The following is a 26,101-nucleotide window of genomic DNA, read 5'->3' as shown; positions in this document are numbered from 1 at the left end:
GATATCGATAGGTGATATAGGTGTGGTTTGTGATATCGATAGGTGTGGTTTTTTTTGTGATATCGTATAGTCCATTTAGCTCACTGGAAGGACAGATCGTGAAGCTGAGGCTCCAATACTTTGGCCACCTCATGAGAAGAGAAGAATCCTTGGAAAAGACCCTGATGTTGGGAAAGATTGAGGGCACTAGGAGAAGGGGACGACAGAGGACGAGATGGTTGGACAGTGTTCTCGAAGCTTGACCAAACTGCGGGAGGCAGTGCAAGGCAGGAGTGCCTGGCGTGCTATGGTCCATGGGGTCATGAAGAGTCGGACATGACTAAACGACTAAACAACAACAACATAGTCCATTTAAGGCTTGTTTTTTAAAGAGAGCTGTAGTTAGGAATCTCAGCAGACTGTAAAACCACATTTTTTGGGGTGGAGAGAGAGGTACTGCTTTCAGACTGCACACTTTAAGCAAGAGCAAAGCAGGCTGTCAGTTGCTATAGTTGCCTAGCAAGACTTAAACATACCCGCATCTTCTCCAGTCAAGGAAGAGCTTCATAACAGTGCTAATTGAAGAGATTCCAACTGAGATATAGTCAATTCATGCTGAGGAAAGGCTGTAATTTGTATGCCTGTCTTTTGTGCAACTCTGCATAGCCACCTGTTTTCTCTTGCAGTGGGAGAAACAGGAACTGGAGGCAGAAGAAATCATCCTGCTAGGTCAGCGGCAGAAACGGGAGCTTAGCCACCCTCTCCCAACTAACTCGCCTGTCCATTTTTGATCTTGAGAGTAAAGCAGGAAGATCAGTATGGGAGCAGGCAGGCAGTCCTTCCACTGGCTTTGGTCCAAATTATTTAGTGCTTTAAATGTTAAAACCAACACTTGAAAAGCACTGGTGACCAGTGGCAATGATGTTATGTGATCTGACCTCTTGGCAGCCATCAGAGTCCACAGCACCTCCATCTTACCTGGATTAATGTCAGTTTGTTTGCCCACATCCATCCTAAAACTGTTACTAGGTGCCACTTTCTAAAGCCTCCTCTCCTTGGGATTTTTTAGGTGAAACAGTGAGATGGAGACGGGTCTCTATACAGCACAGCATATAGATGACACTGCAGCCCAAACATCAGAAGGACTTCTCCCATGTGTTTCAGGCACGTGTTAAAAAGCACGGCACCCCATGCGGTTTTTGAGCTACTTTTATGTAAAATCGGCGCAAACAGCACTGCCGACAACGGCTGCCATACTTTCCCGGACGTTTACCCAATTTGCCACCCCCCCCCCCAAGCACGTCCAGGAAATCCGGGCGCGTGGCAACCCCGCGGCGGGGTGCTCGGAGGCGCATCTCCCACGTGGGCGCACGTCCGGAGGGGGGGGGACGAGGCGAGCCGAACAGCGTCTCTCTCGCGCGCGTGGAATAACAGCTCGAGGGCTCCTTTTGTCTCAGCCCCCCCCCCCCTTCACTAGCCGCGAGCCGCCACCTCCCATTGTTCCACACCCCCACCCCTCGCTTCCTCCTCCTCCCTCCCTCTCCCTCACTTCCCCCTCCCCTTCTGCGCTGCCCTCCTCGCGCAGCAGTCAGCGGTTCTGCCAGCCGCGCCGCCATTGGTGGACGCTCCCCATGACGCGCCAAAGGAGCGGGGGGGGCGGAGCCTCGAGCCGGAGAAGCGCCGGTTGAAGCCGGTGCGCGAGCCGCCTTTCTCTCCTCCTCGCTTTGAAAAACATCATCCTCTCCCCTCCCCGAGGAGCTGCTCTATCTTTCTTCGGAGGTGCTGTGGAGAAAGAAGAGGAGGACGACGACGAGGACGGCCAGGCTCCCAGCCTGGCTGGTTGGCGGAGGAGGAGCAGGAGGCGGCGGCGGCGAGGCGAGCTTCAGGTGAGCGAGGCTGGGAGGGCGCGAGAAAGAACCTGTCAAGGCTCACCTGACCGGGCTAGGGGGGGGGGGAGTGTGGCGGTTGGGACCTGCGGCGGGCAGTTGGGACCTACGTTCCCCTCAGGTGGGACGTTGGCGGAGGACGCCCCTCACCGTCTCCGTCCACCTCCTGAGGGGCTCGAGGATTTGATGGGCTGCTTACTCCAGCTCAGGTGATCGGTTTATATCCTTTCTGGTTTTCCCCCACCCCATCTCCTCTAAGCTGTTGCTCACTGGAAACTCAGAGGAAACGAGTGCCTCTGGGCATGTGCTGAGCCACGGGTGCCAATTTGAATAAAATACTGGGGTGGGAGGGAGGACAGCTCAGCCCCGCCCCGCATAATCGATCACATGACGTGGTGCACACATTTGAATGGGAATAACCCCTTTTAAAAATGCCCCCCTCGAATGTGTGTGTGTGTGTGTGTGTGTGTGTGTGTATGTATATGTATGTGTGTATATGTATATGTATATATTGGGGGGAGCAAAGGGACCTCGGCCCTTAGGAGTTGGCTCCTACCTGCTGAGCAGCTGTCCTTCACAGGCTGGGTTAGTTGGTCTCAACTGAGGCCCACCAAGTCTTGTGCTGAAGACTGAAACACTGAAAAGTGAAAACTTTTTTTAAAAAAAAATGTGTGGGGTATTGGTTTGTATTATTGTTTTTATTATGTATTTTGTGTGTTTTTATCCTATATTTTTACACTGTGAACTGTCCTGAGATCTTCGGACGAATACAGAATTAAAAAAATAAATAAATAATGGTGGGAGGTTTTATAGGGACTGCTTTATAACAGTGGATCTGATGATATTTCATTTCACATATATAGTCTGTGGAAGCTTAGGTGGGTTTGTTAGTGTTTAAGGTGCCACAAACACTTTCCACTTGTTGGAGCCATAAGGAGGGCTTTCTAGGAGAAAAGGTTTGACGCGTTTCTGCTTTCTTTATAGGCATGAGGCTGGCGGTCTTAGGGTAAAGACAGACAAGTGTGGGAAGTGTGGTTTTCTGTGCCTGAAAACAAATACCTCTGAACATAGGAAAATGTGTGTTGAAACCACTTAGACAACACTTTATTAATGTCTTCACTTTTACAGATCAACCTCTATTGCCCATTGTGGCAAACTTCCATTTTCTTTAAAAGCACTGTGCACTGGCATATTTCAAATGGGCTTATAACAAATAGTAGTTTGTCTGGTGCATGCAGTGTCTTTTGTTTTTGTTTTGTAGCTGTGTGATTTGTGCTTGTACTGTATTGTGGTGACCATTGGCTATAAACAAAATTTATTGAATTGAGTTGAAATAGTAGTTCATCTTATACTTTACCAGCTAGTTTACTGTGACCCAGCCAGGACTCTGCAATCTCCAGTGAAGTTCTTTGAGCAAGAAATATTCTCTGTTGCTCTTGGGACATTCGGTTTGGTTACCTGTATAGGTTGAAGGTCAAAGGCATCATTAAGCGGCTTTTCCTCTACAATCTTTGAATTTTTCTGGAGTTCGTTGGAAAAGAGTTTACCATGTGTTCCCTGCTTTTAAAATATGCCTTTAGGCGGTGTCTGTGACTTGGTGTTGAATAGCTGCACATGTGTGCCGATACATAACTAGCTCTTGAAATCTTTGGGTTGGAGCAGGCCAATTGGTGGTGTTCTCAGACACTGCTTCTCAGTGGGCACAGTATGGGCACTGGCATGTCCTGCACCACACTATCTGGTTTCAATGTATTAAGCAACACTTATGCTTCCTGCTATGTTGGAAGTGTCAGGAACAGAAAGTACAGACAAGAGTTAGTTGCTGTCTCTCCAAGTAGAAGGCACGCCTGCCAGGTTATTTAATCATTCTTTTCAAAAGTTGAATTGCAATCACAGAAATAAACCTTTTTGTAAATTTCTGAATCAATCATTTGGGTACTGTTTAGTACTCACAAAATAATGAAATTTCACTTAAATTATGTGTTTGTATCCAATGACACCATAATCTTCTATTACTTGTTTTTCTGTCATGAATCCAGATTTCATGTGAATAAAACTGCTAAATGAGGCACCCATGAACTGCAAAGGAATCTGAATCCAGGGCCAAAACTAAGTTTGGTGACCGGATATTCAAAATGAACTGACCCTTGATTTAATGTGTAGAATAAGATGTCTCTTGTTAGCTAAAGAAGCGAGGCTGATAGAGCTGGGTAACTAGGGCTTTCTTCCAAAGAAGCATGTTTAAAATGTTCTTTATCCCGCCTTTCCAAAAAATGTGCTCAAGCATCTTACAATTGAAACATCTTAACCAATTACACCAATGTATTTCAAATCAACAAAACAAAAAAGAACCAGTAGCAGTAACAAAACAATTACGTTATTAAGTAACAACAGTTCAGGAAAATAAAAGTATTTTACTGGAGATAATTAATGTCTCTCTACTTTCAGATCACTGAGCTGATAGTAGATGAAAGATTGCTTGTGCCCTTGTATTCCCAGCCCTGGCCCTTATTACGAAATATCATAATATGCTTCTCAGTTGTAGAATAAAACATTATTGTGTGCTTCAAATCTTTTTTTGTGTGAATAGATCCCAAATTGTTTCCAAACCAAACAAGCATATTTGAATTGTAAAATTCACAAGTCAGTTAGCTGCTTGCTTACAAAGAACGCTGTTTTTAAAAGGCTAGCCTGTAACTTGAGATAATGTGACATTAATTGCTAATTTGGAAAGATCTGTTCCCAAAGTGAACAGGGGTTATTAGAGTGCAATTGCTATGCTCTTTCACAAAACCATGCTAAAAACACTTGTGCCATCTCAGTGTCTTTCCTATCTGACACAATTGCAGGGTAATGTATCTGCTTTCCGAAAAGCTGAATTCTTCTGCATTTTATCATGCTTGATATGCATCTACAAAGCAAAACACAGCTGTTACAGCTAATCATAGAGATCACTAGTCAAGTCAAAAGTGTTATTTAAATCTGTCAGAAGGTAAAAAGGAGTAAACTGACAATCTCATCCAATAATTGAGTAGAAGTCTCTGGGCATGTTTTATAATATGAGGATATGCACATCATATATGTATTAAGAAGGAATTAATGTATATAAAAGCTAAATTGCTGAGTTGGTTAAGCATGAATCTTCCCTTCTTGTTATCTGTATCAGAAAACTTCTAAATGTCTGCCACAGGTATAGAGTTGCTTCTACTGTGAAGGTGGTAAATATATAGCATGGAAGAATCACATCATCATCATTATCTGGCTATTTTACTAAATGCATCCAGAGCAACATGCAACACAACCATAAATCATACAGTATAATCATACAAATACAGTTAACACTAAAAAATAATAGTAAGCATCACTGAACTTAGTATGACTTATGAGTAAATATGTACAGCATTGTGCTGCACTACATTTCAGTGACAAATCTGTTGATCTTATTTCCTTCTAACCTATCATATTAAAACATTTTTAAAAAACCAGCATGTTAGTACACAAGTTTCAAGAGTGACTGTTTTTCTTATAAGACACTGGGCTGCTTAATTGAAATTGAGCCTCTGGTCATATTAAAACATGGTTGTGATGTAACATGTTTAAGACCATATTTTAATTTTGATTACCATTATAAAATATGTAATGCTTTAAGGGTAGAACATAGGCTCTCTGAACTGCCTTCTCAGTGTTTTCCTGTTTTCAGTGCTTTAGTTTTGCAAAGTAAGGCTTGTGTGTTGTATGTTGATGACATACCTCCTATTATGTTAGTGTAGTATCTCAAGTCTGGAAAATACATTCTTGTGACATTATGCCAACCCAATTATTGTCAAAGCACTTATTTTGTAGGTGTAGCAAGCCCTAGATTGACACTTTTGTCTTGTGTAGACAAAAATAAATAATCTCTGGAATATGTATTTCATAATATATATCTGAACTGAAACTTACTAGGGAGGGCTGTGCAAAGTTTAAACTAAGCTGACATATTTGGGGATCTTTGTCCAGTGGTCATACTGATAGAAAAAGTGACAGTTAAGGGGCAGGGAGAAACTGATCTTCAAGATGCAGAGTAAACATTAAATGTCTTGTTTAAATATTACTTACTGTGACCTTAACTCGAGTTGAGCAAAACTCTTAAGAATGTGCCTGTTTTGTGCCTGCAAGTTCAGAACAATAACTTTACCAATGGGCTGTTAAATGTTATCTCTCTTGCAAAAGATAGAATCTTGTGTGGGGGAAGACTTAAACTGCAGACTGATGAAATAGTATGGAATTTTTTCTTTAGCAATAACTCATTGTTGCACCAGTCTTATGTATAGGCACTTCTGTAAATTGTTTTATGGAAGTTTTAATATGGGGTAAACTATAACTTGAAGGAATACTCATGAAATACTCAGTTTATGCAACTGTTCTTTAATAAGATAACATGTAAATCAATGTTCTGCAAATGTTGGCTTGGCTTACTAGCCAGCCTCTACGTGTCCTTGCTACCAACTTCTTCCCTGTCCCAAAGTCCTCTGAAATATGGAGGCGGGGCAGTGAGTGTTTACACTCATTTGTGCTGAGGTATGGAAATATTAATGTTTACTTCCTGGGTACGTGTGTGTTAACAAGATTTTCACAGGCATGTGCTGAGCTGAAATTTATTTTAACTAGCAGCCAATAATTATGAACAAATTTGGTAACTGTTAATTTAGACTAGTCTCACCATTCAGTGGAAGATGTGTCATTAGTATTTATGTAGAAGGAATTTTAGCAAGTGTATTAAAAAATTTCCCCTGTATGTATTTATTGAAGGATGGGAGCTCAATCATCTAATGCATCTGGTTGCCCTTCTTATAATAATGCTGGAGGTTGTATTTGCACAGTTGTTTCCAGCAGTCCCACAGAGTGGGATTTCATTACCTTGGATAGCTCCTTGCCTCTTGTCTTGACTAGCAGAGGTAGAATAAATTGTGTGGAACAAAAAAGCACATGCATATCTGATTCGTTTGCCCAATGTATAATTCCACGATACTATTCACATTTTGGCCCAAGTTTTTCCATGGCACACAATCCAGACTTCTAAAAATAAAAGTTGCAAAGAGTAAACTCTCTGCTTTTCTCTCTAAAAATATTCCTTGGCTAAAAGTTTGAAGAGGTACTAAGACAGGGCACGTCCAGCAAACACAGAAACAATCTGGACGTGGACCAAGTTGGAGAGGGTTGATATATAAGATTGTTTTCAGAAAACTACTTAGAACATGAGTTAAGGGTGCATCATAAAATCATATACCAGTCCCAAAAAGACTGGAGAAGCAGTAGAAACAATAGAAATTTTGGCTTTAAAGCTGGACAACCAGTGGTGAGATATAGTGGTCATAGTGTGCAACAGTTCAACAAAAACAGTTTTCAAATTTTATTTATAATTCAAATAAAGTGCATTTCACTTTCTACTTGAAAAATTTTCAGGAATTTTGCAAAAGTATGCAACATGCTAATGTGAAAGCTGTTGAATAGCTTCTAAATAAACTAACAACCTTGCCTTATATTTCAGACTGCTGAAAACCTCTTAACAAATACCATACATTTGTGTGTTTATAGTTACTGGTTTGATTTGGGTAGTGGGTGAACTATGAGAAGACTTGTCAGTACTCTGGCTAAGCACCTGTTCTTTGAATTTGCCAAGAGAATTTGAACAATTGATCCTGTATGGAGAAACGAGATTATTCATACTCATGGTTAGAACAGTATAAAAAAAATCAGATTATCATTGTGTTTTTAATGGTTCTTGCAATAAGGATTAGAAGCGGTGCTGCATGCTTCTGACACAATTTGGAGGTACGTATATAGAACATGGCTGTGAATGTATGTTAAGTAAACAATTAGGTTTCTGATTTGTAGCTTGAATTGCAGTATATTCAGTTCAATAGTAAAGCATGTGCTTTATGACTGAGGCTTTTCAGTAGAACCCAGGTTTCCAAAACTGAGCACCACCTACTCTCAGCTCCACTTTAAAAATAAGAATAAGCACTGGTACTAGTTTCAGAACAAGGTTAAGAGGTTCTGTTCAGCCCTGGAAGCCTAGGTTCAATACTCACCACCAGTTAGTAGTGGCCACTCTGGTTGTTGATATTACTTGATATAAAGCTGCTTTCTGCATCCATTTCTCTGTGGAGTTGAGTAATAATAATAATAATAATAATAATAATAATAATAATTTATTATTTATACCCCGCCCATCTGGCCAGGTTCCCCCAGCCACTCTGGGCGGCTTCCAACAAAATATTAAAATACAGAAATCCATCAAACATTAAAAGCTTCCCTAAACAGGGCTGCCTTAAGATGCCTTCTAAAGGTTTGGTAATTGTTGTTCTCTTTGACCTCTGGTGGGAGGGCATTCCACAGGGTGGGTGCCACTACCAAGAAGGCCCTCTGCCTGGTTCCCTGTAACTTGGCTTCTCGTAGCGAGGGAACCGCCAGAAGGCCCCCGGCGCTGGACCTCAGTGTCTGGGTAGAATGATGGGGGTGGAGACGCTCCTTCAGGTATACTGGACCAAGGCCATTTAGGGCTTTAAAGGTCAGCACCAACACTTTGAATTGTGCTCGGAAACGTACTGGGAGCCAAAGTAGGTCTTTCAGGGCCGGTTGTTATGTGGTCTCGGCAGCTGCTCCCAGTCACCAGTCTAGCTGAATTGTATGCTGCTCTGGGTATTTGTATAGAAAAGCAGTTTAAAGGTTTAATAAATCTCTTCCCAGGTGAAGGAAATTACAAGGATTCTAAGCAACTGTGCTTTTCTTCCTGTTAAGATGGGTAAAGATTAATGCCAGAAGAATCAACATATAGATAACAGTGGGAAAATATCTATAAAAGTGAAGGAATTCCAGCTTATTCCCCATTGCTGAATACTTGTCCATATAACAATATATATTCTATATCTGAAATAAATCTTCTACCTGCATCCCAACATAATTTGTAACCCGAGCACAGGGCCAATTAAAGGGCTATTTGGAGTAGTTCAGCTTCATTGAACCTGATAAATTTGTCTTGAAGGGAAATTGCAGCCTTCAGTATCAGTTCTGAATGTAGTAATTTTATGTTGGAACAGTATTTGCTACACCATATTGAAACAGCTTTACTTTGTGCTGTGTATTAGGGCTAGACTGAACCTTCTTGCATGGACTATGGTTCTGATGAAAATCCCAATGGACTACTGGTGTGTATTTAACTGTACAAATCTGATCAGTTGATTGGGGCCTTCAACCCCACCCCTTCAGCCCAGCATTCTCTTTACCTTTACAGCAGGTGTGGGTGGTTTGGCTAAAATGACCTTGCAGGCCAAATGGGCACCAGGGGTTCCCCACCACCATCTTATAGCATTACTAATTTATCTTAAGTAATTAATGAGAAAGAATCCAGTGGTCTGTTGATGGACTGAAATCTACTTTTACTTCTGTCTCTCCATAGTATATATTCAGATCCAAATCTTTATTGATTGCTAAATTCTGTTGTTGAAAGGCTCTGTTGTGTCAAGTTTTCTTCTTCTTCTGGTTATATCCTGTTGCAACATTCAGAATATTTATAAATGTTATGGATGCCGTTGCTCTTGCTTTTCTTGTTCTGTTTGTAGAATACAAATTCCAGGTCTGGAAAAAAATGTACTTAGGTGTGCAGTTTGTTTTATCCATTAAGCCGATTCTGGAAGGCACATTTTCTGCATAAAGGTTCTTTGCTAATAATGTGGATAAGCAGCTCCTAGAATAAGTATCTTTACAATATAGGAGATGTAGAAGGTATCTAATAATTAAGTTAGTCATTCCTACCAAAACCCTTCCACAATGTTTGCCTCAAAGTTGGAAAATCCAATCAAATACAAATGCCTTCAGTAACATACTAAAAACAATGTTCTTCTAATAATGGAGGTATTCTTATGTCTGTTACAGGAAATGGGCAGTGGAAGTCCTAGCACACATTCAGATTCCATCCAGGACTGACTGTTTGTTGTAATCTGATACTATAAAATCCAGGTGTCATGTAGATATATATCTGTCATCAAGTTCTTACCTTTTGTAACTGACTTGGTATTTCAAGTTTCATACGGGATCAGTTAATTCAGCTTGAATTGAGGTCCAAGTGAAATGTTTTTAGTATTTGTCACAACTGATCACCAATTTTTATCTGATGGGTATAGTAAGCAAGCTCTATTGCACATGGAATTTGCTATGCCAGGCACTTTCCAATTATTACTCCTTATCCTCCTAATACCACTACTACAATTTTTCTGTGGCAAGATAACAAACAGTGTGAAACATGGGCTGTCTGAAGGGAATGTAGAACTGTGATTAAGTTTATTTGTGTGTGAGTATGCTGGTTAAACAATGAAGCTTCTGCATACAGAAGCCTTGGGGCTCTTACAGCATTGGTAGATTATAGCCTTTGGATAGATGTGCTAGCACCTGTAATGATTTAGGGGGGCAGACAACTGTAATCTCCAACCATGCTGAAATTTTGCATTGGCGTTCCTCTGCAGTCACCTAGAAATGTAGAAAATCAAAAGTCTAGGAAAGCTTCCTCAATCATAGAATTATGATCACTGCACAATAATCTCAGCTGAGAGCAGAAGGTAGATTGGAGTCACTGATAGATGTCTAAGTCACTTTTGTTTTACATGCCTGCTGAACACTTTTTTATTTCAGCAAGCCTACTAAGACCTATATTTTTAGTTATTTAGTTATTTATAGTTGTTTTAAAATGTTTGACTGGCTTTTTCTGCTTTTTTATAATTATTTTATATATATAGCCTATAACAGTTTTGCTGATTTTTACCCATGTTTTATGGATGCTTTTTTATTATGTACACTACTTAGACAGCCATCTGTTGAATCAGTTTATACATTTTTTTCTAAATAAAAATAAAATACATAAGCTAGTATAAAGATATTTAATGGCAAATGTAAAAATATTGTTTTGTGGCTGTCCTCATCTCTGAACCTTTAATTGATGGTTAAACATTTGTGAATATACTGGTTGCCTTTGGTCAGATCCTTGTGTGGATCATTAGACAAGTTATGTTAGAATCTCTGATTCATGACAACAGATATAGATATAGATATAGATATATTTGTACCTATATAAGCTGGCTATGTAGGTGTTTAGTTTATGGAGTTCAGTAAATAATTGGCTGTGCCCTCTAACTCACCACATCACATCTGGCCTGCTGTGGCCACTACACTTTGCACTAAATTTAGTGAACCTGAGTTTAGTGAACCTTCAGAGTTCAATTGAATGTCAACACTCAAATGAAAAGAAAAAAAGTAGATTCTGCAACTCTTAAATTTTCCCGTCTTTCGGCATCCATCCATAGTGATGGCAACTTAGTCTGAGTATTACCGTATTTCCTATAGAATTATTTATTGTTATCTGCGATTGTTGCTGTCATATTATCATGGAGGAGCCAAATGGTGTTCACAAATTTATCTGGGCAGCCAATTTTCAGAAGGACAGTCCACAGGACATTACAATTTACATTGTCGAAAGCCGATGTGTGAATCCAGAATTGGGCTCCACAGTCACTTACAGACTCATTGCTGAAATCATGTTTATGGAAGACAATCTTAATCAGCTACGAGTGATCGCCAAAGAAGAAGAGAAATATTTATATCTGCTAATAGCAAGAGGCTTAACATTCTTCCAGTTCCCATATTCATTCTGGTGTCACTTTCCCCCTTTTTAGTCACTACATTGTGTGCTTTGTAACTCTGTTGAGTAGCCATAATCTTAGAGCTTGAGGGGGACCTCAACAAATATCTAATCCAACCCCTGCAGTTAGTGTACTGATGTTTTCAAATGGGCCAAGATTTGTCCAGAAAGTCACCATGAACTTATTTCTGTACATAGTGATTTACCTATATCTTGGATACAGGGTTGTTGTATTTTGTTAAGTATAGATATGAAACAAATGTATATGGTTTTTAGATGTCCAGTATCATGAAATCTCACCAATGGAAAACATCCCTCTATATTTCCAGTATTTACAATGTTAACTTTCTTGGAATTACATTAAGTTTCCGGGGGGGGGGCCTTCTTGCTAGTGTTTTGTAATGTACCTTATTCTGAAGCAGGACAATTCCTTCACTCCAGAAATGCATAAATGTTATGCATAAAGCTTGCCACTAGGCGGTGCCTTAGGTTTAATTATTTTTCAGCAAATGTAGGAACTGACACTTTAGATATACTGTATTATAATTAGGAGATTTGCGGTTATTTGCCTACTATTAAAATATGTTCTGTGACTCTGTATTGTAAATTTGCAGTAACTAATTCAGCAATGTCTCTGTAGGAACTGTCAAGCTCTAGAAGAGATTTTGACTGACTGGCCTTTAAAAGGTAAGAATATATCTGCTTTTAAAACTTCTGTTGTCTTAGCACAGTGGTTCTCCAAGGTGTGGCAGGAGAGGATGGCCACTGTGAACTGTGGCGGGAAGATTCAAGGACAATCAATTATTTCAGTATAGTATAACATCAAAATAATTATTTTTATTAGCAGAATATGGATAGATGTCTTTTCAAAATGAGAGCAAGAACACTAAAGGATACAGAGGACAATCTTAGTTGTGTTCCAGAATCGCGTTTAGAACAGAGTGCTGGAGAAAACTTGTTTATAATTATTTTTTTGGGAATGATTCATGTTCTTATACTTTCTGGATGCCCCATGATCATATTATAAAGTGGTTGTGTTCTATGTTATAAATCAAGCACTGCCAGGAGTTGTTTCATTTTGTTTTCCAGTAAAAAATAAAAAATAGGTGTAGGGGAAACAAATTTGTATTCTGAAAGTGTGGCCCAGAGAAAAAACTTGAGAACCACTGCTTTAGCAAAATCTAAAGCTTGTTTATCTTTTGAAGACTAACTTAAAAATGGGAGTGGAATATATATTTAGAAATAAAATTAACTGTTCTAGCATTAGGATGAAAACTAAAATCATTATACAATGAATGAAGGTTCTTTAATATTTGAGCAAATGGTAAATACTAGTCTGATTAACTGGTTGTCTTAATTGAAAAATGCAAATTAGGGATCAGAATTAATATGTAAATGATGAAGATAATGTACCCTTTAAAACCCTTAAAACACAATTATTTATAAAGTTTGCTGCAAGCAACCTTATGGCAAATTTCCTAAAGATGGTAAGCTACTGTTAGACTGAAAATTCTGTACTGTGTGGCAGAAACAATTATCCAGGTTATTTTTGATTTGATCTTCCTAGAACAGAAAGCCACATGTCAGTATTTGTTCACTGTATTGATGGTAGCAAAACCAGATGTACTTGCACAACACTACTGATTTCTGTAATGGGTATAAAAATATGGCCAAGATGTTCTGACCTTGTGATATGTGTTATTGATGGAGATCCAGGCATTGTGTTATTGATGGAGATCCAGCCATAAATCAGCTAATGGTTGCCAAAGCATTTTAAATAAAGCTGGGTGAGATGTTGGCTGCTTTTTAAAAAATAGTGAAGCTGTTGAATACTCAAGAGAATGAGCATCATATCTCAACTGCAGAGTTGCAAATTTAGAGAGCTTAGAAAGTAAGATCTTAATTACACTATATAGGAAAACAAATATTCCCAGAAGTATTAATTGCTCCTTTTAGTTGCCTTAAGGATTTCAAGAGATTGAAATATATAAGTGCACCCTTTATGGTTATTTCATTAACAGAATGTACCGGTAGTTTCATGCTCTAATGCCCTCAAGTCAGGGCTTAAGGAAGGATGAATAGGAAGGTGTGTCCTTACTTTATACTGTCAGGAAATGGTTTGATGGTAAGAACAATTATTGCAAAGCTGCTGATGTAAATAGACTAGAGAAAATGTTTGAAGAGAAGTCCAATTCAGGGGTCGGCAACCTAAAGCCACAAGTGGCCCACAGGGGTTGTTTAACTGGCCCATGAGCCACCCCTGAACCGAGCCCTCCGCTCGGCGAGTCTCCGCGCGCTACGCTAAACCAGCGCGGCGCTGGAAATTGGGGGGGGGGCATGATCCAGGCCACAGATGGATCTCTGCTGGAGTGAACTGGCCCAGGCGAGATAAACTTTGCTGACCCCTGGTCTAATTTTTTATCAATCAGAAGCGATTCTAAGTACAATGAGGGTCCCCAAAACACAATTCAACCACTGACAAATCCCAGTTCCATTTAAAAGTGAATATAAATTCTCATTTAAACAAAATACCCTTACAGTGGTGCCTTGACTTACGAATTTAATCAGTTCCGAAGGCACCTTCATAAGTCGATAAATTCAACAGTCGAAAAACGCCATTGGAAGCAACCCTATCTAAGTCGAAGCAACCCTATCTAAAAATTCGTGAGTCGAAAAATCCCTATCTAAAACCGCCATGGTTTTTTCCGGATGTCGAGACATTCGTAAGCGCGTGGCCATTACCCCCATTCGTAAGTCAAAAAATCGGTTGTCGAGTCGTTCGTAAGTCGAGGTACCACTGTACATGTATAAGTTATGGTTACCCTATTGTATGTATCAACATCCTGATAATGGAGCACTGGTTAAAATCTATTTAAACAAATTGCAAACGTGAGCCAGAGGAACAGCTGAGCTGACAGGCGACTCCCCATTAACAAGGGGGTTTCATTCCGAATCCCAACGTAAGTTGGTGAAATTAGGTAAAATGGGGAGTTGCCTTTCAGCTGTATATTGTAATTTGAACTTTTTATGGGCATGCTTGTAATGTATTTGCAAACACCACTGTCTATAGTGCTTCTGGAAATTTAGGCTTGCAGCATAACCTTATGTTGGATGTGATTGAATCTTGGTCACTGATTATCTATTCAGCTCTGTTTTTGCCCCCCCCCCTGTTGCTTAGCACCTCTCCCTCTCACAAAACAATAGGCTAATGATAATCCAAGGCTTCTGGTCACAAAATGCATATGCCTCTCTTTCGAGAGACAGTATGAGGCAGCTGAGAGATTAATAAGTTTCTGCTTTATTTAACTACCTAGAAGCTATTCAAAGTGGTGAGGGGGGGGTACCTACCATGAACAGAAGTTTATATAGAGCTCAATTTACTTGAATTCCAAGTGTTCATAGAAGAAAAAATATAAGCTTGAACTTAACTAGATTCTTATTGATGTTTCCAAGAATCCAATTACATTTACTTATGAAATTTCTATGCTGCATTTCCTTGTTAGCATCCAACAAATGCTTACAGCAATATAAAATGCACAATGCAATAAGAATAGTAAAATAAAAATAACAAAAGAGCATATTTTATTCACTTGCTTAAAAAGCATTTTTACCCTGCTCTTCAGTTGAAAAAGGTGCCAGCACTACTTGCAATGATCAGAAATGCTGCAGTCCTTGCCTCAGGCTTATAATATAAGTGACGGAGCACAAATGGAAAAGGGATTGGTATGCACTAGTTCTTAATTAATAACTTCAGTGGGTAGTAATTCAGTGGTCTTAGAGGCTAACAGTACAATCCTATACATGTCTCTACTCAGACGTTTGTTCCGTTGAGTTCAGTGGAGCATACTGCCAGATAAAGAGGTGCAGATTTGAAACCTAAGGATTCCATAAAAAAAACCTCAGTAGAACTAAGCTGGGATCATCTTGGGTGCTGTAAAGCCTAATTTTAGCACATATTGATAATTGAGTTAGACTTCTTTGAAAAGCTTTTATGGCTTTCATGAGCTAAAACCTATTTGGGGGATCTGAGCAACATAATACAATAATGTAATTATTCAGTGTGTTAAGATAATACTCTGGAACTGAACAAAACCAGAAGGTTGACATTTTTTGGACCAAAATGTTCAAGAGGACATTATTTTATATGCTAAGTTTGATCTTGAAGCAAGGATGTTTCTCTAGGAAAAGTAAAGGTACATGGGGACTCACTGGAGGTGTAGGTTTTTCGCCAACAAGCTCCATGTGATCTCTGACTGTTTCTGTGCTATAATACAACAGTATGGATGTTGTTGAATAATACTAATTTCTCTCCAGCTTCTCCCTTGATTCATTCCAGCACACAAGGAGGACTTACAGCTTCAGGAAACATCCAGGAAACTAGCAGTAGTATGGAAAAGTGAGACTACTAATAATCCTAAGAATAAATACATTTTGATCCACGGCCTCCTAACTAAGTCTGTCAGAATTTATGTATGTTTTAGAATATCTTTTAGACAAGGGGGGGAAGTCCCAGCCACCCCACAAGTCAAAATCTATTTTTCTGTTTGCAGTGGAGACTGGCGTCTCAGCAAGGAATAAACAAGAAATGGTGGTATTTCAAAGTAATTTAATATAACACAATTGACAATACAGGTCAGTTTGGAAATCTGGAAGATGAGTATGATTGTTAAGCTAATACTATGCTTCTTAAGGATAGTTGCTTGTAACTGCCCAATTTGAATGGTACTGCATTTATTCATTGTGTTACTAAAGAATTTCATGGAAACATGCATATAGAAATGGATGGCGTACTAAGAAACTCTTTGCCCCACATTATTGAAATAATAGGTGATATTATTTAGCCACTTTGTGTAATATATACAGCTTCAATTTGAATCTTTGTTTTTGTCCCAGGATGAAGACGATTGTGAAGATGGCTTGCCTAAGGAATTTTAAAAGGTGCAGACCACCTGATTGAAGATGGTGGTTCTGTGTCTTATCCCATTTGATAAGTAAAGTAAGTGGAATGATCATATCCAGTATTTAAGTTGCATGGTTACAGCAGAGATCTTCTAATAAAGCCAGAATTAAGGGATTCAGAAATAATTGTAAACACATTTATTTAGCAAAGATAAAGGTTTATGCCATATATAACAGATGATCAGTAAACAAAAGCAATAGCAGTTCTTCAGAACTCCAACACCAGAAGTTTCAACAAGGAAGTGGACAGTGGCAATATGGTAATTTGAGTGCTCTTCTACACTATATAGGCTTATGCTGCATGGCTTCTCACTTCCCTTTGGGGGTAGCTGCTTCATTTCTGCAGTAGAGATAAGTTTGGAAGGACCATCTAAGTGGAAACTGTGGTGTTGTGAAGAAGCATAGGTGTGCTATTCAAATTGGGGTCTTGGAAGTTCCCTTTCAATGCAGGTTAGAGTAACACAAAAGGTGTGGGTGCAATTTGCATACAGTATTTGCTTTTCTATTGCTTACATTTTTGTTATATCTGTATAATTATATATAGATTTAATATCAAAGAGGTTTACATATACGCGCACACACACACACTAAAAACCATGAAAAGATTTAAAATCTGAGATTATCCACCAAACTGTTACAGAATGATGCTTTCTTGATGTCCTGCATAAGCTTGTGGTATACAAAAGTGTTCAGATGACATTTAAAGTAAAAGTTGTAACATAACATTTGACAGCACTGGGCTAAAGGCTTGGTTTTCCCACCATTGCTGTCAGATGGGCCTTGGTAACTCAGGATGACCAACGATGCTTCTGCAGATGATCTCAGTGACAGAGCTGAGATATAATGGTTCAGGCAGTCCCTAAGGTAACCCAGACCTAAGTTGTTCAGGGCTTTTTAAATTTATACAAGGAACTTGATAGTAGATGGGTAATCATTGCAAATGCATTAGCAATATGTTGGCCATGTGCTCCCATCAACAGTATGGTGGACACTTTCTGCACCACCTGCAGCTTCTAGACCAGGCCTAAGGGCAGCCCCACATAGAGCAAATTGCAGTAATTCAGGTTACCAATGCATGGACTACATGTGTTCAGCTTAACTTGGATCAAAATCTTTAGTGTCTGCTGAATGCTATTGTTGGTATGTTGTGCAATGTACATACTGCATGACTAGAAGAATAGCAACCGTAAGAACAATATTTGTTATGTTTGAAGTCTTAACAAATGTTTTGATATTTTCATTAATTAAATAAAATTGTATCTGTGTTCTCAGCTAAGAATTTATCACTTGTTTTTCATTTCCAGTTGCCACTGTTCCATAAGCAAGTCATGATTACGTTAACTGAACTCAGATGTTTAGCAGATGCCCAATCATCATACCACATCCTGAAACCATGGTGGGATGTCTTCTGCTATTACCTCACCATGATAATGCTGCTTGTTGCTGTCCTTGCTGGAGCTCTCCAACTCACTCAAACTAGATTGTTATGTTGTCTTCCTTGCAAGCTTGAGTTTGACAATCATTGTGCAGTGCCTTGGGATCTGGTGAAAAACAACCTTAATGTATCCTCCAGCTCTGCAGCGCCAATAGTGCTCCCTCTTAGAATCCAGAATTACCTTCATCGACAGCAGTATTCTTACATTGATGCTGTGTGTTACGAGAGAGAACTTCACTGGTTTGCCAAATTTTTCCCATACTTAGTGCTTCTTCATACTTTCATTTTTGCTGCTTGCAGTAATTTTTGGCTTTACTATCCCAGCACAAGTTCAAGGCTGGAACACTTTGTAGCCATACTACACAAATGTTTTGATTCTCCCTGGACAACACGTGCCCTGTCGGAAACAGTTGCTGAACAGTCTGTGAGGCCTCAGCCATTCTCCAAATCTAAGACCTTTCTTTCCTCTCCAAGCAACATAGCTGAATTGGAGAGCAAACGGCAGTCTGTCTCCTACTCACAGACAGGGCTGGAAACAGCTGGAAGAGAGAGCTCTTCAAATGTTCTAGACAGAAAAGAAGGGGAGCAAGCAAAATCAATATTTGAAAAAGTCAAAAGATTCAGGCTGCATGTTGAACAGAAGGATATCATCTATCGTGTGTATCTAAAACAGATTGTGATCAAGGTCATTGTATTTATATTAATAATGATTTATGTTCCCTATTATTTAACCTTTATTACACTAGAAATTGACTGTGTGGCTGATATTCAAGTCTTTACTGGCTACAAGAGATACCAGTGTGTTTATTCACTGGCAGAAATTTTTAAAGTGCTAGCTTCATTTTATGTTATCGTGGTGATCTTGTATGGCCTGACGTGCACTTACAGTTTGTTATGGATGCTGAGAAGTTCACTCAAACAATATTCTTTTGAGAAGCTGAGGGAGCAAAGTAATTACAGTGATATTCCTGATGTAAAAAATGACTTTGCCTTCATTCTTCACCTAGCAGACCAGTATGATCCTCTGTATTCAAAACGGTTCTCAATATTCCTCTCTGAGGTGAGTGAAAACAAGTTGAAGCAGATCAGTCTAAATAACGAGTGGTCTTTAGAGAGATTGAAAAGCAAACTGGTACGAAATTCCCAGGAGAAGATGGAACTTCACCTTTTTATGCTTAGTGGTCTTCCAGATGACATCTTTGAACTCACTGAGATAGAAGTTCTAACCCTAGAACTTATTCCTGAGGTTAAGCTTCCTGCATCTGTAAACCAGCTACCCAATCTCAAGGAATTGAACATTTATCATTCATCATTAACTGTGGAATTTCCAGCACTGCACTTCTTAGAAGAGAATCTAAAAATCCTGCGTCTAAAGTTGGCTGATATGGGAAAGATTCCACGTTGGATCTTCTATCTAAGAAACTTGCAGGAATTGTATTTGACTGGATGTTATATGCTAGAAAACCAGAATGGCCTCTACAACGAGGGCTTTCAGGATCTTGTGAATCTGAAAACAATTCACTTAAAGAATAGCCTTTCCCGCATACCTCAGGTGGTTACAGACCAGTTGCCTTCACTACAAAAATTATCTATTGACAACGAGGGGAAAAAACTTCTAGTGTTGACCAACTTGAAGAAATTGCTTAACCTGAGAACTTTGGAATTGATCAGCTGTGACTTGGAGCGCATTCCACATTCTATCTTTAGCCTGAACTATTTGCATGAAATAGACTTAAAAGACAATAATATACGAACAGTAGAAGAAATCATTAGTTTTCAACACCTTGAGAACCTTTCTTGCCTGAAATTGTGGCACAACACCATCTCTTACATCCCAGTGCAGATTGGAGCTTTAGCAAACCTGGAGCAGCTCTATTTAAATCATAACAACATAAAAAAAATTCCACCACAACTTTTCCTTTGCCTAAAGCTACATTATTTGGACCTTAGTTATAACAAGCTAACATCCATTCCGCATGAAATCCAGTATTTAACGAACCTACAGTACCTAGCTGTGACAAAGAATCACGTAAGTAGAAGCAAACTATTGGCGGAATTCAGCATTGCACTCTTGCAATCATTCTGTTTGTGCAAGCAATCCAGCTTGCCAGATGGAACAGTACCCCTTCCTGTCCCCCTGCACTGTCCTGGGAATTCCCATTCCCCACCCCTGCTCCAAGCTGATCTTGGAAAGTGCGTGGCTGGTAGGAGGAAGCCCCATTGCACAAGCAGAAGTCCTTGTGCAGGGCTTCTGCTGCTAGGACTGGTTAGGTGAATCCCACCCTTTTGCTTTAATGTGAATGAAAAATAAAAGCAAAGGAAAAAACGTTAATCAAGATCAAAGGCATGGTAGAAGCCCAGTCCTACAAAAAAAGGTTCCCAACCTTTTTTAATCCCATGGGCAAATTTGCCAACCAGAAAACATGTGGGTACCACACACCTCAACCAAGCACACATCTTAACCAGTTATATTCACTGCAATAAAATGCTTTCCTAGTAGTAGTAGTACTGCTGCAGGCAGTGAGCTAAAAACCTGTTCTATGTTCATGCTCTGGAAAGAAAATCCAATTTTCAGTACTTGAGTGGGGAAGTATTTTATCTTTATTACAAGTTCTTGTATCTGTAGACTAGGAAATCCTATCTAGTCAAAACCATTTTCCCGACTTCTTATTTTAGCTAGAACAGTAGCATACAGCATTCACAAAGCTAGCTTACTTCAATCTCTTCATACATCCTTGGTTTTAAACCTATTTGTCTCCTCCCCTGCCCCATTAGCCTGCTTCAAATGCAAGTGTTAAGCAGGGAGGTCAACATCTAACTTTTGATGTGCCGCCATGAAGGATTGTTTCACTGGCCTTATAGCAAATTGCTCAGATTACTAATTGGTTGCTTATCATTCTTTTGTTTATTTGAAAATTAGGCATAAAACAGGTCATGTGAATCAGCCACGGATTTCCACAATGAAATAGGCATTTTCTCAACCATCTACATTTATAAAAGAATATTGCCAAGGGGTGGGGGAGGATACACAGAGACAGCCCTCACTGTATGCATGTATCATAGGCACTAGATCAGCATGATTTAGGAATACATAAATTAACTGATTTTGTTTGTTTGATTGATTGTGTGTAAATTAATGACCTTACAATATTATGTCTTTTTTATTTTTTTCTCTTTAGATTGAGGCACTTCCAAATGAATTATTTCAGTGCAGAAAGCTACAATATCTCCTACTGGGACATAACAGCCTGATGCATTTGTCCCCTAAAGTTGGGGAACTCTCCAACCTTGTTCAGCTGGAGCTTAAAGGAAACTACCTGGAGTTGCTGCCTGCCGAACTGGAAGAATGTAACTCTTTGAAACGGAGCTGCTTAATTGTAGAAGAACACTTGCTAAAAACTCTCCCCCTTAGGGTAACAGAGCATATGCAAATGTGCTTGGACAAAGTCTGAGCTTGAGATTCTCTGCAGAGCAACAAATTCCTCTTGAGAGTTTTAAATTATAGCTCTAAAGGAAGTATAGCTAGCAAGAAGGGAAATGCAAGGGGGTTGTTGATTTTACTGCAGCTCTGTGCATTGACCCAAGTTTCTGCTGATAAAAAACCCACACACACATTTAAATCTTAATCAAACAAAAATAAATATTAGGCAAGTATATGTATACATATATACCATGAATAATTTGAAACTGGAATTAAAGAGTGAAAGTTAAGTGGATAGCGTAATCGTGGTTTTGAGTGACTGGGAAAGGTGACTATATAGTTTGTCTGAGTCTAGTAAGGGTCGTTTTCCCATAACATTTTATTGTGTAGTTTTCAACAAATGACTGTAAAGACCAACAAACATAGGGTGATATCCAATTGTTTTATCCTTCTTGCAAAGTGGACTTCTATATTTGCAAACAGGACGTACCATTTCTCCCACTTTGCAGCTCCTCATGTGCCCTCAAAATCTGCTTTGGAGGGTTGGAGGATCCTCCACAGCAGATTGGATGTGGACTGCAAGAGGAGGGGAGGGAGAAGTGTAATCGAATGCAGCAATAGACAACTCTGGATCTCACCCATAGCTTTTCACATTCGCCATGATTGGGTGTTGGTGACAGTGGGAGGGTCTTTGTGAAGACTATCCTATATAAAACACCACTCTTTTTTTATACTGGGGAAATGATTTCAAAGTTGAGTTTTACAACAGGAGATGATACTTTTGTTTATAAATAACTAAGAAATTTCTGAAGAATTGTTCCTTAACACAAGCTTAATACTAATCATTAAAACACCAGTGTTCTCCCTATTTGCTTGTAACTTGACATACATATTTGAAATCTCCTCCCAGTAGTGCATCAGAACTCCAATTAGGGAGATGTAAGAAAATACCAAAAGACGGTGGGGGTGGCACTGTGGGGCCTGCAGCGCACCCGAGCCATGTGTCTCTCCTGAGAGTGACGAGGTGGCTTGGGTGCCTGCAGGCCCCGTGGTGCGGCGCCCAGTGCGCCCGCCCCCTGCCCCTCCTGGCTACGTCTCTGAGTTGGATATCATCTTCTGCTTGTGCATAGTGGAATACAACTGGACCTGATTTAAAAATGAAACCTTGGACAACTATGCAAATAGTTCTAACACAATATTTGTCACCCGTTTTGTGTTATGATTAATGTGTGTGTTTACATACACAAGGACAGTTTTCTAGTGCTTGTCTCTAATCCTGAGGCAAGCAGTAGAACCTTAATATATCACGTAGATGGTCATTTTCAATATCTGGCTATTTATTTATTTTTTAGTCTTTTGGTACTTTCTTACATCTCCCCAATTGGAGTTCTGATGCACTACTGGGAGGAGATTTCAAATATGTATGTCAAGTTACAAGCAAATAAGGGGAACACAGCTGTTTTAAGCTTTACAGATAACGTAGAGTCTTTTTTACTCCCCAAAAAATCCAAATCTAATCTTAAAAATGTTTGGGTAACATCGATTTATCCCTTATTCATACATAAAGAATGGTATGTTACAGCAGTTTTCCAAACCTACAAGAGAAAGATGTACAACTATCGTAGGTTGGATTCAGAATAGACTGGCTGAAATCAATAAGACTTAAATTAGTCAGAACAAGACTAATTGAAGTCTGATTTCAGTATTCTAAGCCTGACTGCGGTGGTGGAGCTTTCTGATATTCAACCTGATCTCACAAAATCAGCATAAGGAATGCTACATTACGTGGCAGAATAAGGTACATTTTCTCTGAATGCATGCTAACAAGTTTACACCATAAACAGGGGAGGCAAAAAAATATCATGATGATGATGTCTCAACAGCATTGAAGTAGATACCATACCCAAATGGTGTGATTTGTTGTGTCCTCAGCGGCCCTCCAGGTGGCAGAGTGCCTAAATGTGCCCTCCCAAAAAACTGACCCAGGGCAACGGCCCCCTCCAGCTATGCCCCTGCATGACTGGCTCCAGCTGCATTTGGGTAAGGCATCTACTTCAATGCTGCTGAGACGTCATCTTCATTTTTCCTCCTCCCCTGTTTATGGTGTGAACTAGTTAGCATGCATTCAGAGAAAACGTATCTTATTCTGCCATGTAATGTAGCATTCCATATGCTGATTTTGCGAGATCAGGTTGAATGATATCAGAAAAGTGCTTTTGTAACTATTTTATATTGACTAATTTTTTTACTTTGCTCCTTTTTAAAAATAGCTTACTTTATCTTGCCACAAAACTAAGTTAATCTCTCCAGTAGTATCTTACCATGTTGACATCAGTCCATCACAATAATTACATTCCAAAGACCTTTTTAAATAGCTCTCAGGGAACAAAAAAGATAAGCTTTGTGTTTTTCATGGACCTGATACAGGTCTGATAGAGGTCCAATTCTCCCGGGTTGTTTTCCCCCCAAGGTGCGATTTATTAATAATTTGGGGTACTTTTCACATCTGCATGCCAAGAAACATGCTTCACGTTTGGTTTCTAATACAAATTAAGTTTTGTTACATAATGGAACACAAATATGCTTAATGCTTAGGTCTACATTGGGCAAGGGAAGTCTAGATGTTTCAGAATCTACCCAGATGGGGCTCTTTCCTGTCATGTAAAAGATACAAACCTTGGAACAACATTGCAATTGAGAGAGTGGCTGCTGTTGAGGAATTTGTACTAGGAAAAGATTGTGGACATAATTAGCTTTTTGGCTTTCATGTTACCTCTTTCACCCATCTCAAAATCAGCTACCGTGAACTCATTTTTGCCTCTGTCGTCTTTCCAGCTCTGTTCTGGTCCTACTCAGCTTCTGACTTGTGCTTGCCAACAGTCATCTCACAAATAGATGCCATTAATGTTGGTGTACGGTGGCACTGGAATGGTTTAAATCACTGTGGCCAGAACTCTGTTCTGAAACTTTAAAAGTCTTGACATTGTTGTGTATATATTATAACTGTGTTAAGAGTTATAAAACATTCACAAAACGTTAAGACTTAAAGTTTCAGAAATTGATAGACACCTTTGTTTATTTTTTAAAGGAAGTTGGTTTATTTTTTTTGTTCAAAAAGCAGGTCTTTAAAGTGGAAACAAACAAAAAACCAACTGGGCATTGCTGAGAACACACTTGCAGAGATTACTGGCACTCTTCATTTTAACTATATCATGTGTTGGTCCACCTTTTTAGTAGTGCATGAACTTGGGATTGGCCTTGATTTCTTGAACATTCCTTCCACTCAGATTATTTTATCATCCAACACGGGTAACTGATGTGGTTCCCTCCAGCTGCTTGTGACTACCACTCCCATCATCACTGACAATTAAGCTGGCTGCGGCTGGAGGGTCTTTTGTGCTGTATTTCTATGAGACCAGTGAGACTAGGAAAGGGCTATTAAAGAAAGCATGGATAACATTGACTCGGAAAGGTGAAGATTTCTTTAAAAGGCTATGGCCGTAACACACAGGTATGAGGGCGTGATCATTCGCCTAAATACAGACTAACTCAGAATTAAATAATACAAGCATAAGAATTTAAAATAAGACATTAATCAAATGGACTTTTTAATCTTTTTGCAAAAGATTTTTCACAAAGAGCAAGAAATCTAAAGGCTGGTAATTCTGGCCTTACTGCATGCCACAGTGTGCCTTTTGTTTCCTTTCTGTATTCTGACCTCACACTTCAGATGACAGAGCTGAACTGTGAGTATTTTTGAAAAACTTTTGTTTCCCATCTTCATACTTAATATATTGCATTGAAGAGAATTTCAGCAAGCTAAATCACCTTCCTAATTATAGGACAAGCTATGTTAACCACAACCCATATTTGTATATAGCATTTATTTTATACACAATGGCTTTTCAGTTTGTTTCACTGTAATGCTGCTGGGGGTAGAGAGGGAATGTTTAAATATGGTCTTGCATATACTGGCAATTTCTGTTGAAAAAAAATATTTGAATAAAATTCTATTACCGGTAAGTTGTCTATGCTCAATCCTGTATTTGTGTCATCTTAATTTCTTCTTCATTAAAAATGGGTCAGGATTTAGTGACGCCTGGAAGCTAGCATTAAAAACTGAGCCCCACTTAACCCAAAGGCAGTCATTTTTCTTTTGTTCCCTTTAATTTAAATGGAAGGAAATTATGCATATGTATTAACTCACCTATAAGATGTACGGTAAGTGCTGGCTTAGAAAGCCACTTATCTAGTATGAACGAATTAAAGGATCTGTCCTTCCAGTGAGCACTCAGGGCTGATTTCCTTAAGAATGGACAGGTTTGATCTTCTTGCAGTCCATGGGACTCTCAAGAGTCTCCTCCAGCACCATAATTCAAAAGCATCAATTCTTTGGTGATCAGCCTTCTTTATGGTCCAGCTCTCGCTTCCTTACATCACTACTGGGAAAACCATAGCTTTAACTATACGGACCTTTGTTGGCAAGGTGATGGTCTAGCTCTCCCATACATCACTACTGGGAAAACCATATCTTTAACTATACGGACCTTTGTTGGCAAGGTGATGTATCTGCTTTTTAAGATGCTGTCTAGGTTTGTCATTGCTTTTCTCCCAAAAAGCAGGCGTCTTTTAATTTTGTGACTGCTGCCACCATCTGCAGTGATCATGGAACCCAAGACACTGTATTTTAGTCTATTTGAACTTTTACAACAGCCCACTACTCTCTTTTTTCTCCTCCCCCTTCCCAC

General features: G+C 39.4%; 2 protein-coding genes across 5 annotated transcripts in view; both read left to right on the top strand.

The window, feature by feature from the left end:
- The first annotated feature begins 1,724 nt into the window (after nucleotides 1-1,724).
- Nucleotides 1,725-25,376, top strand: LRRC8B (leucine rich repeat containing 8 VRAC subunit B). 4 transcript variants are annotated; one of them, XM_035123004.2, is made up of 6 exons: nucleotides 1,725-1,865; nucleotides 12,179-12,225; nucleotides 16,089-16,170; nucleotides 16,432-16,534; nucleotides 17,802-19,961; nucleotides 21,112-25,376. In XM_035123004.2, the coding sequence occupies exons 5-6, from the start codon at nucleotides 17,826-17,828 to the stop codon at nucleotides 21,382-21,384; spliced, it is 2,409 nt and encodes an 802-aa protein (XP_034978895.1). In that variant the 5' UTR covers nucleotides 1,725-1,865; nucleotides 12,179-12,225; nucleotides 16,089-16,170; nucleotides 16,432-16,534; nucleotides 17,802-17,825; the 3' UTR covers nucleotides 21,385-25,376. The 4 variants fall into 4 exon arrangements, with proteins under 4 accessions (XP_034978895.1, XP_034978894.1, XP_060132728.1 ...); XM_035123003.2 differs by lacking the exon at nucleotides 16,089-16,170; XM_060276745.1 differs by having other exon boundaries at nucleotides 16,089-16,534.
- Nucleotides 1,824-26,101, top strand: part of LRRC8D (leucine rich repeat containing 8 VRAC subunit D) — a 184,668-nt gene continuing 160,390 nt past the window's right edge. Inside the window, exon 1 of the mRNA XM_060276742.1 lies at nucleotides 1,824-1,865. The gene's annotated coding sequence lies outside the window, so the exon portion shown is untranslated. The remainder of the gene's footprint in view (nucleotides 1,866-26,101) is intronic.

The sequence above is a fragment of the Zootoca vivipara genome, chromosome 7 (assembly GCF_963506605.1).
Source record: "Zootoca vivipara chromosome 7, rZooViv1.1, whole genome shotgun sequence".
NCBI classification, from domain to species: Eukaryota; Metazoa; Chordata; class Lepidosauria; order Squamata; family Lacertidae; genus Zootoca; species Zootoca vivipara.
This window is presented reverse-complemented; position numbering and strand designations above follow the sequence as displayed.

What these genes read in the sequence shown, in the direction of transcription:
- LRRC8B (XM_035123003.2), top strand. Translation starts at nt 17,826, where the DNA reads ATGATTACGTTAACTGAACTCAGATGTTTAGCAGATGCCCAATCATCA. An exon ending in TAGCTGTGACAAAGAATCAC is followed by an intron (nt 19,962 to 21,111) that starts GTAAGTAGAAGC and finishes TTTTCTCTTTAG; the next exon opens with ATTGAGGCACTTCCAAATGA.